Source organism: Mytilus edulis, chromosome 5 (assembly GCF_963676685.1).
Source record: "Mytilus edulis chromosome 5, xbMytEdul2.2, whole genome shotgun sequence".
NCBI classification, from domain to species: Eukaryota; Metazoa; Mollusca; class Bivalvia; order Mytilida; family Mytilidae; genus Mytilus; species Mytilus edulis.
Genome location: NC_092348.1, coordinates 20,355,638 through 20,370,680, shown reverse-complemented (window position 1 = coordinate 20,370,680; position 15,043 = coordinate 20,355,638). Strand labels below are relative to the sequence as shown.

General features: G+C 33.2%; 1 protein-coding gene across 1 annotated transcript in view; it reads right to left on the bottom strand.

Moving 5' to 3' along the window:
* Nucleotides 1-510: 510 nt before the first annotated feature.
* The window catches only part of LOC139525409 (uncharacterized), a 52,965-nt gene continuing 38,432 nt past the window's right edge, over nt 511-15,043 (bottom strand). The window contains exon 8 of the mRNA XM_071320730.1: nt 511-815. Coding sequence (XP_071176831.1) covers nt 625-815 — 191 coding nt within the window. The 3' untranslated portion in view covers nt 511-624. The remainder of the gene's footprint in view (nt 816-15,043) is intronic.

Below are 15,043 nucleotides of genomic sequence, written 5' to 3'. Positions count from 1 at the left end.
TACTTTGATTTATATCTTCAAAATCAACAGCTTAAGGGATCTGAACATCGGTTTACTGCTTTTGTCTATATTTTACCCAATAATAACGTTTTGTACGTGTGACACATGTCACTTCATCTTTACTTATTGAAAGATGTTGAATCTGATTTTTAGCCAATACATAAATTTGATGATACAATAAACAATCAACAGTTACTAGTATGAAATGAGTCAAATAAATACTTATCAACCAGCTTATTTTTTTCCTAAAAATTTTGATATCCTCCCTTCGATTGCAATTGAATAGACTCACGTCCCTAAATTCCGAATTTACAAATGCAGCAGCACATTGGTTTAATCAGAACAAACATACAGACACTTTCGCAACAAGATTTACTTCCAGATAGCAGAAATATATCAAGCCATAACTCAATATCTAAAATATCATCTCAGTAAATAGACTTTAAGACACTAATCATTATTTACTAAATATAACTAAGTTAAGAAAGGAATAAAAATCCTTACGCTAACAAATATTTATAGAGTTTACAAAAGTTTTTTTTATAGATATACATACTTAAAGGATTTAAGTTGAAAACAAAGCACATTTCATTGACTCTTATTACTAAATTATTAACAGTATACTTATACCTTTTCTGGGCTAGCCAGGCTAGACAAACTGGTTTTACATATTTGATAAAGATTCTCATTTTTACCAGCAAAATGCACTGTTATACTACTTGTTTTCTTTCTTGTTTTGGCAAAGTTGTGAAGTTCCACCATCATTATGTTAGTACATGACCTAACAAACCAATCCTCAGTGAAGTCATAAAAATCTGTAACGAGAAAAGGTAGTATTGATTCTCATTTAAAACAAATGTTTATGAACATGTTACTTTACATAGTATTTACGATTTAAATATTAGTACCTACATTTTATTAAATTAATAATATGAATAATAGTGAACATAATTGTGCACATGTTCTTAACATAGGGGATTTAAGGAGGAGGTTCGATCAACGACGACTTGTTTTATCCCTGAAATTAAAAAAATGGTTTATTGTTATAGATAAACGAATTGGATTACATAATTAGGATGCATTAGTGCACAAAAGGTCAACTGCGATGTCATTATAATTTGTCATAAGCATGTTGAAATAAAAATAGGCACTGGCTACGGTTACATGGAAATGTAACAATAATAAAAATATTATTGTTACATTGGAAACTAAATGCCGGAATGTATGGTTGGGTAGAGACCTGATTATTTACGAATGTAACAATAATTATTGAGGCTACGGTTACATTGCGTTATTGTTACATGAAAAACAGCAATGTACGATGGGACTAGTAATTATTACTAAATAATAAAAGTTGAGGACATTTATTTTATATTTACAATACATACAATAATTACATACAATTTCTTTAATTTTTTATTTACAATGACAGTTTTTACATATCCAGTAAGTAGTTGTTAAAGCATGTTTAAGTCCGACACATTTTTGATGAACGAAATTACGTCCTCCATGGATACATGTATACAGAAGTTCCCAGTATTTTAGTTCACAGTTTGCTTTTGATGTATCAAATTATTTAGAACTGCGTTTGTATAGTTGAATGAAATTTGTGTCTTGATATTGTCACAAGTTCAGTTTCGTTTCAAACGCATCCCAAGTTTCAAATTTTTCACCCGAAACAAAACTGATAATAGGAATCTCTTCATTCGTTGTTCAAAGTATAATCGAACAGTAAATTATAAGAGTAGGTGTGCAGTTAAATACTTAAAAGTGAAACGATCGAACTACTAGTATATTTGTCGCCTTTGGCACTCCTAATCTGGTGTAGTATCTTTAAGAACATCAAAACCAAAATTAATACGTAAAACTATGTAAACACCATTTGTTGAATAATAAGTTATAGTTATTGACCAGGCAAGTCGGTATATTGGATTTAATCTGCACAGCTTGTGTGACCCTGATTAACCCGAACGACGAAGGAGTTCGTGTTAAAGGGTCACACGAGCGTGCAGATTAAATCCAATATACCGATTTGATTGGCCAATAACTGTTTTAACACATGACGCCATCAATTTACATGAAGTTTTAGCAATATGCACACGATGTTCCGCAATCTATGGCTCCTGAATAAAGTTTCTTGTAGAGTAAAGAAAGGGGGAAATGAGCCTTTATATAGTAAGTGGTTGGTAAGTTTTAAATTATTCTTTTTATTTTTTATATTTAGGCTTCTTCCTCAATTTTTACATTATTTGCGATTTAATTGTAAATTTTTCTATCGTGTTCGTATTTTTTATTCTTTCTTGCAAACAGTGACGATTAATACTTTGACATATTGTACTTTCAAATCGGTGTTATGGAGTAAAGATCGATTGCTTTTCTTTCCTTAATGATATGCTCAAAGAAAGATGAAACGAGGAAGATTTTAGTACATAAATTTAAAATGTTAAAAAACAGAAACAACGATTGGCTATCCAATCTTTAACCCCCTCCCCCGACCCCAAATTTAAATTCGATACCCAAATAGTCACTTTAAAGGAATAAATATGCAAAATATCGTAATGAAAATCATTGAGTCTAAAACTTAAATTATTCAAATCAGATTTCATTTATTTGAATATTCTGAAGTACATGATTTCTTTTTTGGCAGAAAATTACAAAAAATCGTTATTATCTGTTCTGACTTTGAAACACTGATTTAAGATTTACACTGTGTACACAAAATATAATAAAATATTACATGTCCCAGTTTAGATAATAAATAAGGAAGGGGAAACCTTTCTTTTTTCATCAGGCGCTTCGTTTACCAAGAAGTCTAAGTAGTTTTTCTATACAGTAATCACTAGACAGTCCGCCCGTGCTGGGGTTTTCGACTCCAATATTAATTGATTAGGACTGTCAGTTTCCCTATCAAATGTGTGTGATTTTCTCCGGGTACTCCGACTCTCTCTACCAATAAAAACTGAGCTCCACGAAATAGCCGAAATGTGGCGCTTAAAAGGGAAGTTAAAACATCAACAATCAATCCATTATTTTTTTTCTTATTTTGAAACTACGATGTTTGTACAAAGTGTTTAATTTATCAACTTTTTTGTAACTTCAAGTTAGATGGCGTATTCGTTTTTTATGGGGGGGGGGGGGGGGGGTCGAATAGTCTGTCCATACTTGAATTGGAGAACGAAACATTTTTAGTATCGCTACAATCGTTGATATTTTTTAATTTTATGAAATACATGTAACACCCCTTTCAGAATCCAGGAAACGCCCCTCAAGGTAAAAATAGATTTGAACTGTGCAGTATATCTGAGGAAGTTAATGCACACCTTAGCTGTGCATTATTCAGATTATAGCTCAGTAAGAACAAAGAGATTTTACCCATGTCATGTGTTAATATTTATTATTTATCATTATTACAAGTATTATTTAGTACATATAAAAGAAGTAAGCAATAAAACTATAGAAGATTTAAGTTTAATAAATCTAGCGTACATTGCTGTTTTTTATGTAACAATAACGCAATGTAACCGTAGCCTCAATAATTATTGTTACATTCGTAATTAATCGGTTCCTTACCCAACTTTGCATTCCGGCAATTAGTGTCCAATGTAACAATAATATTTTTATTATTGTTACATTTCCATGTAACCGTAGCCAGTGCCATAAAAATATTTATGAGAGCCGTGGTGTAGTGGTAAGTGCATCGGACTACTAACACAAGGGTTCCTGGTTCGATTTCCATTCCGGGATGACAATTTCAGGGACTGAATATTCGGCTCTTCCTTGACACCTATTGCGAGAATAGTCATGGTGAAACGATGATAGCTCGTCTGAAGGGGACGATAAATGGCTGACCCGTGTAAGGAGAGAGCCATATATATTGCACGTAAAAGACACCTTTATAGATTTCGAAAAGAGCAGGCTAATGCCACTACAAGGCAGCACTCGTACCCGCAAAGTGGAAAGGGATTAATATAAGTTGCAACCAGATGCTCCACAGGGCACAGCTTTATACGACAGCAGAAGTCGAACCCTGAACAGTTGGAGCTAGTATGGACACAACATTTAAGTTTGATACAGCTCTGAATTTGAATTGTGATTAAATAGTTGACACAACATAGGTTTCTGACACAGAATAAATGTGGTCTTAGAACTTAAACTTAATTTTTTTTTTTTTTAAATTGGACATTTACCTATTATGGTCAAATATTCTAAATCTAAATACATGGTTAGATTCAGCATATCATAGAACCCCAAGAATTAAATTTTTGATGAAATCAAATAATGTTCAATTTTAGACCCTTTAGACCTCAATGTGGACCAATTTGAAAACGGGACAATACTGTGCAATATAATATTTCTTGCTCAAAACTGTGCAATTGAAGATTTCTTGCTATTGCGCAATACTGTGCAATTGAGAATATCTTGCTATTGCGCAATATTGTGCAATAAGATATTTCTTGCTATTGCACAATTCAGTGCAATTGAAGATTTCCTGCTATTGCGCAATACTGTGCAATTGAGAATATCTTGCTATTGCACAATACTGTGCAATTGAAGATTTCTTGCTATTGCCCAATACTGTGCCATTGAAAATTTCTTGCTATTGCACAATACTTAATATAATAATTTTGGACCCCGATTTGGACCAACTTGAAAACTGCGCCCATAATCAAAAATCTAAGTACATATTTAGATTCAGCATATCAAAGAACCCCAAGAATTCAATTTTTGTTAAAATCAAGCCAAGTTTAATTTTGGACCCTTTGGACCTTAATGTAGACCAATTTGAAAACAGGACCAAAAATTAAGAATCTGGATACACGGTTAGATTTGGCATATCAAAGGAACCCAAGAATTCAATTTTTGTTAAAATCAAGCCAAGTTTAATTTTGGACCCTTTGGACCTTAATGTAGACCAATTTGAAAACAGGACCAAAAATTAAGAATCTGAATACACGGTTAGATTTGGCATATCTCGAACCCCAGTAATTCATTTTTTGATGAAATCAAACAAAGTATAATTTTGGACTCCCAAAATCAATCCAAACCTTCCTTTTGTGGTCATAAACCTTGTGTTAAAATTTCATATATTTCTATTAACTAATACTAAAGTTATTGTGCAAAAACCAAGAAAAATGCTAATTTGGGACCTGTTTTTGGCCCCTAATTCCTTAACTGTTGAGACTTAAACTCCCAAAATCAATCCCAACCTTCATTATGTGGTCATACTGACCTTATGTTAAAATTTCATAGATTTCTGTTTACTTATACTAAAGTTATTGTGCGAAAACCAAGAAAATACTTATTTGGGCCCTTTTTGGCCCTAATTCCTAAACTGTTGGGACCAAAACACCCAAAATCAATCCCAACCTTCCTTTTATGGTCATAAACCTTGTGTTAAAATTTCATAGATTTCTATTTACTTTTACTAAATTTAGAGTGCGAAAACCAAATGTCTGCGGACGACGACGACGCCAACGTAATACCAATATACGACCAAAAATTTTTGCGGTCGTATACAAACTTGTTTCCCAATCCTAAATGAATAAATATGTTAAGGTAGATGGGGTGTCTAAATTATAATCCATAGATTTTTTTAATAATTTGCCAAAACGTAGTTTATATCAAGCTTTTTAAAAAATAATAATAAAAAGAATGGGTCACCGGGCTTATTTTCATGCTACACGGTGTTCAAAATTGACCGGATTTGTATAGATTATGCATGGCAAACCAAATTTTCTGCAACAAAGCGTAAACTACACCATAGAATTTTGAGATAACATACGAGAGAAAGTTTTAATAAAATTGAGAATGGAAATGGGGAATGTGTCAAAGAGACAACAACCCGACCAAATAAAAAACAACAGCAGAGGGTCACCAACAGGTCTTCAATGTAGCGAGAAATTCCAGCACCCGGAGGCGTCCTTCAGCTGGCCCCTAAACAAATATATACTAGTCCAATGATAATGAACGCCATACTAATTTCCAAATTGTACACAAGAAACTTAAATTAAAATAATACAAGACTAATAAAGGCCAGAGGCTCCTGACTTGGGACAGGCGCAAAAATGCGGCGGGGTTAAACATGTTTGTGAGATCTCAACCCTCCCCCTATACCTCTAACCAATGTAGAAAAGTAAACGCATAACAATACGCACATAGTATACTTTCGGTTTTAAGAAAAAGAGAGAGGGCATGAAATAAATAAACTGTAATTCTCATTTATAGAAAACTATCTTTTTCTGTTAGCTTTTGCTTAAATCTGAATATTGAGTGTCAAAAAGTTTGAAAACTTCAAATCCACCCGATTGGCTGTCATTGTTTGTTGTCTGTTATATAAATATATATTTTTCGTTTACTGTGTTTCCATTTATCTTTCCATTAATGTTTTTTGTTGAATCTTAACATATTGTCATGTTAGGACCTTTTTAGCTGACTATACACTATGTGTTTTGTTCATCGATAAAGACTGTCCTGTCCGGTGGCCTATATTTGTAAATTTGGATATTGTTAGATAGTTGTCTTAAGCTTAGTGGCAATCATGAGACGTCTTCGTAGTCTACACTGTGAAATTACCATCTGAAGATTGTTATTTTATAGATTTACTAGAACACATCCGCTAAATTGCGGGCATTTAGAGCGTGGTTGAAAGTATGTTAACTGATGTAGGGTGAATTTTTGTAAAAGATTTCATGTCTGGAGAATTTCAGAAAAGGTATCAAAAGTCATAGGTACTTGAAGACTGGACCATTTTTTTAAAACTCTCTCCTTTTTTTCAAAAGTCCGTTATTTTTTTGGGGTTAAATTCCATTATTTTCGCGTTTCTGTATTCTAATACTATAATGAACATACGTATATAATAAATAAAGTGTATTTGCTATTAACTATCAATTCCAAGTTGCTTTTCCATTGCGATCACTGCTATATTATATAGAGAATCATAGTACACATGCATATAACCTTGTCCTATCCCCGAGGACCTTATGTGTAAGTTTAAAAACGGAAGTCTTGACTGAGCACTTTCATTTTGACGTGAAATATCATCGAAAGGTTTATTTATATGCAAATGAATTGTTTGGTTAATCTAAATGCCCCATACGCTACGGCAGAGGTATACAAGTATTGAGTTATTCTTATACTTCAGTACCTAAGGGAAGGCTTCCTTAGAAAGGAATTTGACAAATTTCAACAGTAAGTAAAGTAAAGTAAGCAAGTACATGTGTAATAAGTTCATTAAAGTACAAATATACTAGTATTACATACACAATAAAATACACCCGAACCATTGGGTTTTTAAGTCACTTTCATTTAAAGTTTTTATGCTCTTCAAATTTGAATTTGATTTGCCTTGTAACTCTTTTGACTCGAGTGCCACTAATGAGTAGTAAGAAGACAAAGCGCACGTCTGACCTATCAATTTGTTTAACCTGGTATATTTGACGTGTTTGTACAACCACTTGATCATTGAAATTGTTGACGAATGAATCGTCACCAAAAGAATGTGCTAGGCCATTATTAATCACTGATGTGATGACATGAAATATCATTAATTCTCATTGTCTACTTTTTTGAGTCTGTTTTGCTCACACATTGCTATCAATATAGTTGAATTATATACAACTGTCATACAAGTGAGGGGTTTAGGTAGATATGAATCAAGGTTTAATCCGCAATTTTCTACATAAGTCATGTTACCATTCGTTTGATGTGTTTGAGCTTTTAATTTTGCCATTTGTTAAAGGACTTTTCTGTGTCGAATTTTCTTTGAAGTTCTGTATTTGTGCTTTTTTACATTTGTGTGGTACAAATTTATTGCAACTAAAATATTTGGTTCGTAAGAACAAGGTTTTCTACCCCAAGGAATAGATTGCTTAAGTCGAAATATATATTTAATAATAGCGTACGATGACCATTAGTTGCTTTCATCCACGTCATTTTCTCTATAATGAATTCATTGTAGTTTTCTTATTTTTAATCTTACCACGTTTCCTAAATTCACAATGATAGTTACGAGAATAAACTGTTGACACAGAGATATGTCTCGCCTATATTTAAATGTTAATTTTGGTAAAAATGTGCAGATGTTGCAATTATTACAGCAATATTTTAGCATGCAATTTATACAAAATATTTCAAAAGTCAAAAGACCATGACGGAGAGGAATTGACCAAATAACATTCATTAAAGAAGTGCTAACGTTTATAAACAGCATAAAAAATATCATTGACTTATTACATAGTTAAATCACAAAAATACTGAATTCCAAGAAAAATCCAAAAAGGAGTCCTTAACCAAATGGCAAAATGAAAGCTCAAACACATCAAACGAATGGACAACAACTGTCATACACCCGACCAGGTACAGGCATTTTCCTATATACAAGTGGTTTCCCTTGCACTGACATAATACTAAGATTCCATGTAAGCTTGAAAAATATTGTAAGTCAATATACCATTAGTGAGGTGGAAAGGCGTAATAATCTCCATTATAATGAAATATGGCAATGTTTATACAACTGCTTACCAATTATCATGATTTTTAAAATATTACTAATTTCCTTTAAAACTAACCTAAGCACAAACTTTAACCAGATGCTCTGCAGGGCGCAGCTTTATACGACCGCATAGGTTGAACCCTGAACGGTTGGGGCAAGTATGGACACAACATTCAAGCTGGATTCAGCTCTAAATTTGGATTGTGATTAAATAGTTGACACAGCATAGGTTTTGGACACAGAATGAATGTGGTCTAATGAACTTAAAATATTTTTTTTGTCTTTGAGCAATCACTATGCTGTTGAATATTAATCCTCTCAAAAAAATGTTTGAAGAAATTTTCTTTTTATTTATGAAATCTGAAATGAGAATTTTTTTTTTTCACATCCCCCCTTTCCCTTTTTTCAAAACTGATCTCAATTCAAATTTCTAATGGAGTTTGCAACAATAACTACTCATTTAAATACACCATAAAATATTAAAATGTAACAAAAAGTGCTTGTTATCACTGAATGGTAAAGAGTGTTTTAATTTATCAGTTGGTAGTAAAAGTGAATATACATTGTGCATTGTATAAAACAATGATTTAAGTTGATTCATCTACTATTCTGGACAAAGAAAGATAACTCCAATCAATTGAAAATTTCTTGCTATTGCACAATATTGTGCAATTAGATATTTCTTGCTATTGTGCAATACTGTGCAATTGAAAATATTTGCTATTGCACAATACTGTGCAATTGAAGATTTCTTGCTATTGCACAATACTGTGCAATTGAACATTTTTTGCTATTGCACAATACTGTGCAATTGAAGATTTCTTGCTATTGCTGAATACTGTGCAATTGAAAATTTCTTGCTATTGCACAATACTTAATATAATAATTTTGGATCCTGATTTGAACCAACTTGAAAACTGGGCCCATAATCAAAAATCTAAGTACATGATTAAATTCATCATATCAAAAAAGCCAAAGAATTCAATTTTTATTAAAATCAAACTTAGTTTAATTTTGGACCCTTTGGTATTTAATGTAGACCAATTTGAAAACGGGACTAAAAATTAAGAATCTACATACACAGTTAGATTTGGCATATCAAAGAACCCCAATTATTCAATTTTAATGAAATAAAAGATTTTGAAGCATAAAGTATTGAAATAATTACCAGGAGATGTTGAGACTATGTTTTTGAAATATTTGTCATGTGTACGTCGTTCGTGCGAATCAGGATAGTCTTTTCGACTTTTTTTTTTTTTTTTTTTTTTAAGTTTGACCAATGTCAATAAGATAGCAACCCAACAACACACAATAAATCTATATAGGCCTAAACAATATTGACATCAGCCTCGATTCTATAAATAGGTTGTGAAGTAATAAACTTTTGGTGAAATCCTTTGCATCATTTCTTTCTATTTTCTTTTTTAATTGTCTTGAATCAAGATGAGTGTTGTGGTGTATCTTGTTGCGTTGTTCTGCATTGGTGATTTTCGTTGTATCTTTTCTTGTATAATGGAAAGAAAACGTAAAAGAAACCTAATAGGACAATGGTGTATATGGACAAAATCCGATATGGAAATCAGGGAACTAGAATAAAAACTTGTATATACTTTATTTTTATGAAAACAAATTGAGAAAATCTCTCACTAAACAAAGCCTTTCTCACCCTTTTACAATACTCAAGGATTTGTATAGTAAATCCTTGCAATACTGAAGTCAACTGATGATGTTTGGTATTTACATAGGAAAAGCATTATATCTCCTAGAATTTAAATTAAAATAATACGAATTGATGTTCAAAAAGTGGCAAACAATTAGTAGCCTACATGCATACGATTTGCACAGTGCCATCACCAAGTTAGTCGTAGTCATGTCCTAAAGTTTTCAAAATCAAATTGTCTACGCTGCTTCAAATATCATGCCGCTTAATTCTTCTCTGAAAATTCAATTCCTCTCAATTGTGTATAGTCAGCTATAAAAGGCCCCGAAATGACAATTTTAAACAATTCAAACGAGAAAACTAACGACCTTATTTATGTACAAAAAAAATGAAAGAAAAACAAATATGTAACACATAAACAAACGAGAAGCACTGAATTACAGGCTCCTGACTTGGGACAGGCACACACATACAGAATGTGGCGGGGTTAAATATGTTAGCAGGATCCCAACCCACGCCCCTCCCCCCTAACCTGGGACAGTGGTATAACATTACAACATAAGAACGAACTAACTATAAAAATCCGTTGAAAAGGCGTAACTCCTCAGATGGACACAAATACAATTGTACGTGGCCGGGTACTTCTACATCCCAATAACGAAAAGACACTAGATACAATTCTGCGAGTACTCGCAGTTAACTTACAGCTATTTCAAAGCCATTAACAACTAATAAAAAAATCATGCATCTAAGACGTAAACCATTGATGAATGATATTATGATAATCTAGACGGTAACACATTATGTTGGACTATACTATATGCTGCAGCATCTTTGCAGAGAATGCATGTTTGAGATACTTAATTTGCGGAAATGCACAAATGTCTCCTGTTGTTCATTCATCAGGTATCAAGCTGGTATTGATGATTGTTGAAAAAATTGTGAATAATAATATGATAGCTGCCAATTCATTTTATAATTTTTAGGTCTATTATTTTACATTCTAGGGCCTATTTCTTCTAGCCCTCATACTTTTTATGTATTGAATCCATATTCTAATTTTGTTCTCGCCCATACTTAAGGTATTATGTCTTTCCATTTTGGATGTAACGGTTTTTTTAGTGATACATATTTAGTTGATGTCTTCTTAGTTGATACAATTATAGTGAAATGTTCATTCAATGTTTTTGCTCTGTCATGATCGTTTTCTGCTGGTACTAAGACCTGCTTTAGTCTTTAGTGGTACACTTTGCGAGAGATATTTTTTTATCTGCCCTGGTCCTGATAAGTAAGCTTTTCTCGTCACTTAGCGTTCGTCGTCCGATTTCGTCTTTGTTAACTTTTACAAAATTCCTCATTATATGTAGTCTCTGAAACTAATGGGCAAAATGTTATTGAACATAAAATTATGTCTTTTAGGGAATCGCCTGATAGTTTTGGTTAAACAGTCACCATTGGTGTATCTAATTTAAAAACGGTGTTGGATAACCCTGCCTGTCAGCCAAGTTAGCCGACATGGCTTAAATTAAAGCATAGGGATAAAATGCAAGTGCTTTCTATTAAGAAACGTTATGAATAACGAAAACCTGATGTGAAAAACATGTCTAATCTGACATCGGACTCGGACTTCTTTTAAAATGAGTTTTACTGTGTGTATGCTTCATATGTGTTTTTTTTTATTCTACATGTACATTGGCTAGAGGTATAGGTGGAGAGTTGGGATCTGACAAATAAACATGTTTAACCCCACTGCATTTTTGCGCCATTCCCAAGTCAGGAACCTCTGGCCTTTGTTAGTATTGTATATTTTTTAAAATTAATCTCATTTTTATGTTTTGGAGTTTAGTGTGACGCTCATTTTCACTGAACTAGCACACAATTTTATTTAGGGGTCAGCTGATACCACCTCCGAGTGCGAAATTTTCTCGCTGCGTTGGAGACCAATTGGTGGCCTTCGGATGTTGTCTGCTCCTTGGTCGGGTTGTTGCCTCTTTGACATATTCCCCGTTTTCATTCTCAATTTTATTGGAATGTTGAGCTCTACCTAATGTCCATTCACGTAAAAACATGTCAAATGACTTCTTATAGGAGTTATCAACCTTATATGACGAATTGCATTTTCGCCTGTTATATTGAAATATATGGTAAATAGATAAAACGTTAAATAGCAAATATTAGCAAGACAAGATCTATTGATTTTCATAGTTCTTTATTTCTCCCCTTCAATTCCGTCTATATTAAAGGGATAAATCCTACTTTGTAAAGAATCACTCTGATTCAAACAACAAATTCTCTGAAACTGATATTATCAAGATGCTTGATTTCTTGATTGACAACATATTTGTTACGTTCGGAGGACGTGTTTTTCAACAGACTGTCGGCATTCCAATGGGAACAAACTGTGCCCCTCTACTCGCCGACTTGTTTCTTTATTATTATGAGGCTGACTTCATGCAGGAACTTCTTAGGAAGAAAGATAAGAAGTTAGCAATATCCTTTAACTCTACTTTCCGCTATATAGATGATGTTCTTTCACTAAGCAATTCAAAATTTGGTGACTATGTGGAACGCATCTATCCAATCGAACTAGAGATAAAGGATACTACAGATACAGTTAAGTCGGCTTCATATCTTGACTTACATCTAGAAATTGACAATGAGGGTCGGTTGAAAACAAAACTTTACGACAAAAGAGATGATTTCAGCTTTCCAATTGTGAACTTTCCATTTCTAAGTAGCAACATTCCAGTAGCACCTGCATACGGGGTATATATCTCCCAATTGATACGCTATTCCCGTGCTTGCATTTCCTATTATGATTTTCTTGATAGAGGTTTGCTGCTCACAAGGAAGCTATTAAACCAAGAGATCCAAATGGTGAAGTTGAAATCATCCCTTCGTAAATTTTACGGACGCCATCACGAGTTGGTTGACCGTTATGGAATAACCGTTTCACAAATGATATCGGATATGTTCCTTACGTCGTAACTACAATCCCCTTCCCTTTCATGAATATGACCTACCGAATTAGACTATTTACCGGATTTGTAATCACATAAGCAACACGACGGGTGCCACATGTGGAGCAGGATCTGCTTACCCTTCCAGAGCACCTGAGATCACCCCTAGTTTTTGGTGGGGTTCGTGTTGTTTATTCTTTAGTTTTCTATGTTGTGTCGTGTGTACTATTGTTTTTCTGTTTGTCTTTTTCATTTTTAGCCATGGCGTTGTCAGTTTGTTTTAGATTTATGAGTTTGACTGTCCCTCTTTTAAAGTTTCTTTCCGTTTCCGTTTCCGCCGTTTAGAAACACCCCTGTATCCTATAGGTAACATGCATAGTCGCATTTGTCATCCTTGCTCATGATTATTCTGTTAGGGTTATTTTGGGAGGAAAATTTGGAAAATTTGAATAAAGCTTAATGCGTCCGGACATTGTTTCCGTCATCAGATGGACTTTTAAGTCATAGACAAGACTTCTGTGAAGGCCTATTAAAAGTTACAAAGAATTGGGAAATAAACAAAAACCCATCTACATATCTTGATAACATACAATTTTGTGGGTACCTTAGCTACAGGAACCGGTATCTAACATTCCTTCGGTCCCTGGAAGCGATAAAATCCCATTTCTTGGTACCCCTTGAACCGTATATAATCATATTTTATTTAAGAAATAATTCATGTAGCCGTTTTTCACATGGCCTGGGCCTTTATATTGGTTTTTATAGCGAGCGTAACCAAGGGATATATTAACGAACTTAACCCCCCAGGTTGTGGAAAAGAAATCGAATCTTTGATCATCGTGGTTCTCATTTGGGTTTTCCAACCAAAAAGTCTGACGCATTCAGTAAAAATACGACGCTTATGTGCACAAATAGCATTGTGACGTCGTCGATTTATAGTAGTTGTGGTTTATTGATTATATTTTGCTCTCGAGGGGTGCTCCGAACAACGGAGGAATCTACCAGTACATACATCACGTAAAAAGCACCCCATATTAGAATTAATTTGCTTTTTTAAAAGTCTTATTTGTAAAAATCATATAATAATCTGATTTCATTCGTGGAATCTGTTTCGATTGACTGAAATTGAAAAGGTTATCATCTCGAATATTCTGTGTTCTGCATAACGAAAAATATCTGTTCATGTTTAAGGTTTTATGTACCCTTCTGTAGCCATTATTGTACGAATTTTTCAAACCTCAATTGTATCAAAACTAAATAATAGAGATAGGCCATTTAGTACATGTTCCAAGGGGAAACTTGATGCAAAGCATTATTTTTTACTGTTTCATTACATTTGATAGAAAAAGAGGATTTTGTGGCAAATAAATCAAGATTTTTATAGAAAATCCACAGCATTTAATACAAAGATTTTTGTTATAAAATTTGAAACATAAATTACTCACTTGATTTTCTATGATGTGCTAGTGTTTATTTTTTACAAAAAGTTCTAAGTAACCTGTAAATTGCAAAACACCTCGTGCTGAGTCACTAAAGTCGAGCGCACCCTAAAAGGTGTACTTGATTTTGGCCATATTTATACTTGTCTTAACCAATAACTACATTTATAAACTTGTTTTAAGGAAATCAATGCTAGCACTGCATGCAATACTCCTATATCTATCAGTCATCAAATTGCCAAATATGAGAGTACAAGGATAAAGGCTGTGGATTTTGTATAAAAATCTTGATTTATTTGCCACAAAGTCCTCTTTTTCTATTAAATGCAATGGAACAGTAAAAAATAATGCTTTGCATCAAGTTTCCACTTGGAATATGTACAAAATTGTCTATCTATTATTCAGTATATCTGTAGTTTTGATACAATTGAAGTTTGAAAAGTTCGTACAAAAATGGCTACAGAAGGGTATAAACCTTAAGATACTTTTACTA